The 2,246-nt window shown below is 58.8% G+C and overlaps 1 protein-coding gene across 1 annotated transcript in view; it reads right to left on the reverse strand.

The window, feature by feature from the left end:
• Positions 1 to 1,117: 1,117 nt before the first annotated feature.
• Positions 1,118 to 2,246, reverse strand: part of FOXO6 (forkhead box O6) — a 22,089-nt gene continuing 20,960 nt past the window's right edge. The window contains exon 3 of the mRNA XM_004705269.2: positions 1,118 to 2,243. Within this exon, the coding sequence (XP_004705326.1) occupies positions 1,897 to 2,243 (347 nt within the window). The 3' untranslated portion in view covers positions 1,118 to 1,896. The remainder of the gene's footprint in view (positions 2,244 to 2,246) is intronic.

Genomic DNA, 2,246 nt, shown 5'->3' on the forward strand with positions numbered 1-2,246 from the left:
GCCTCCCTGTTCCATGGTGGTCCATTTGCCTCCAGTCATCAGTAAGCCTTGTTTCCGAACTCCAGCCAGTTACTACTTTAGATTCTGGAACCCACAAGACTCTGGGCCTTTGAATGTGCTGGTCCCTCTACCTGTATTTCTCCCCTCCCCAATGCCAACTCATCCTTCAAGGCTCACCTGAGTTGAGTCCCTCCAGGCAGCTTCTCTGGCTCCATAGTAGATGTTGCCGATCATGCATCTGATGGGCCAGCATGACACCTGGTTTATTCAGCTGCCCGCCGCCGCCATGAATCTCTAAATTCCTCAGGGCAGAAATTGTGTCTACATTGTCCCCCCACACCCCAACCCAATACCTGGGATAAGACCTGGCATATAGCAGGTGATCACAGAATTATCCTTGAATGAAGGAATGCCCGAATAATTTGAGTATGTGCAAGTGACTGAATATGTGCAGGAGCTGTGCCAAGCACTGTTGCATGTATCTGAGACCATGAATGCAGCTGTCAATCCATTTCATTGAAGGTCTTCTTTTTCACAGACCCGCCACTTTATCCAACATGATGCCCCCCATTCCTCCGACAGAACCCATGAAAGGGATGCCACTATCCCATTATCCAGACCAAGAAAGCAAAGCCATGCAGCTGTAAGTACACCAGAGGGCAGATGAATGGACCTGCGCCCTTAAAGACCCTATTCTCTGTCCCCCACCCCCCTACCCCCCCAGGCCTTCCAAAGTCATTTTCCCCTCTGACACAGCTTTCTCATCTGTAAATCCAGATACCAACCGTACCTAACACAGGAACTGGTACTAACAGGATCTGTGCCCTTTCCCAAACCCAGTCTCTGAAGCTTATTTCTCAGACTGATCTCTCTGGGCGGCAGACTTCCTGCACACACGTGTTCAGCGCAGGTGCAGCACTCCACGGGGCACAGTTCCAGAATCCGGACCCCAGTGGGCACTTGCCCAAAGTGGGAGCAGACCGACAGCAGAGAAGGCTGACCAGACCCAGGCACACAGCCACAATAAGGTTCAGGCACAGGTTCGCACACCCTCCCCAAGAGCCCGGCCAATTATGCTCCACCGCGACCCACCTCCTGCTAGCCCTAGGCTCGGGGAAATATTTAAAACAATTTTATTCATGAAAATATGCTGTACAATGCACTCTACACGGCCTCGACACGGCACACACGCACACGCACACGCTGACGGCACGGCCACAGTACACTGCCTACGATACGCGCCAGGGACGCCGCGCCCGCCACCGGTCCCGACCCGCCGCGTATAAATATGGGAGAGGGGCCAGAAGGGGTGTTGGGTCGGGGGTGGAGTGGGTCTGGAACTGAGACCCCGTTGGGGAATCGGGGACCAGTGCTGAGTTCAGGAAAGAAAGAGCTAGGGCCTGCCGGGGTGGAGGCGGGGCTGAGCCGCGGGGTGGGGACGAGGGTGGTGTAGTGGATAAGAAGGTGTTTTTCCGAAGGGGATCACAGGCTCCGGGTGGGTGAGGCTAAGGCCCGTGGGGAAGAGTGCAGTTAGGAATCCGATCGGAATTTCGAGGGCCCTGAAATTGAGATGGAAGAATGGGAGATGCCCTCGCCCCATCTTAAGGTTCAGCTTCCCAGACCAGCACCCACCGCAGGCAGCCCCATATTGCCCCTCACTACTCCGTGGTCAGCCAGGAGTACCACCCCGCCCAGACTCGTTGCTCCAGGGGAGTGTGGGCAGGAATGGTGGGGTGTCCCTGCCCCACCCAGCCACTTCCCTCAGCGGTCACCTTCTAGGGAATGCACAGCACGGGGCTGCAAACCGGGATGGGGCATAGGGATGGGGTGGGAAGACTGCGGGCCCGTGGGGGCGGGGCGGGAGCACCCGAAGGAAGCGCAGCAGGAAGGCTGCCCTCAGCCTGGCACCCAGCTCTGGTTGGGCGGCGGAGCCCCGGCCAGGCCAGGCGGTGGCGGAGGCAGGGCCGAGTCGAAGTTGAAGTCCATCTCGTCGCTGTCCATGAAGTCGTTGAGAATGATGGACTCCACGTCGCACTCCAGGCTCCCGCTGAACATGTCGAGGTCCAGGTCGGCCGGAAAGCGGTCGGGTGCGGCACCCAACGGGCCAGCGGCCGCATAGGGCCCCGGCAGCGCGTCCAGCAGGAGGCCGCCCGGCGGGCCCCCAAAGACCGCCGCGTGGCCAGGAGGCACCAGGCCCGCGGCGCCCGCCTCGCCGGGCAGCGTCATAAGGCTGATAGGGTGGGCTA

This window comes from Echinops telfairi, unplaced genomic scaffold, assembly GCF_000313985.2.
Source record: "Echinops telfairi isolate 266 unplaced genomic scaffold, ASM31398v2 ScPeMD7_7457;HRSCAF=8495, whole genome shotgun sequence".
In the NCBI taxonomy this organism is placed as follows: Eukaryota; Metazoa; Chordata; class Mammalia; order Afrosoricida; family Tenrecidae; genus Echinops; species Echinops telfairi.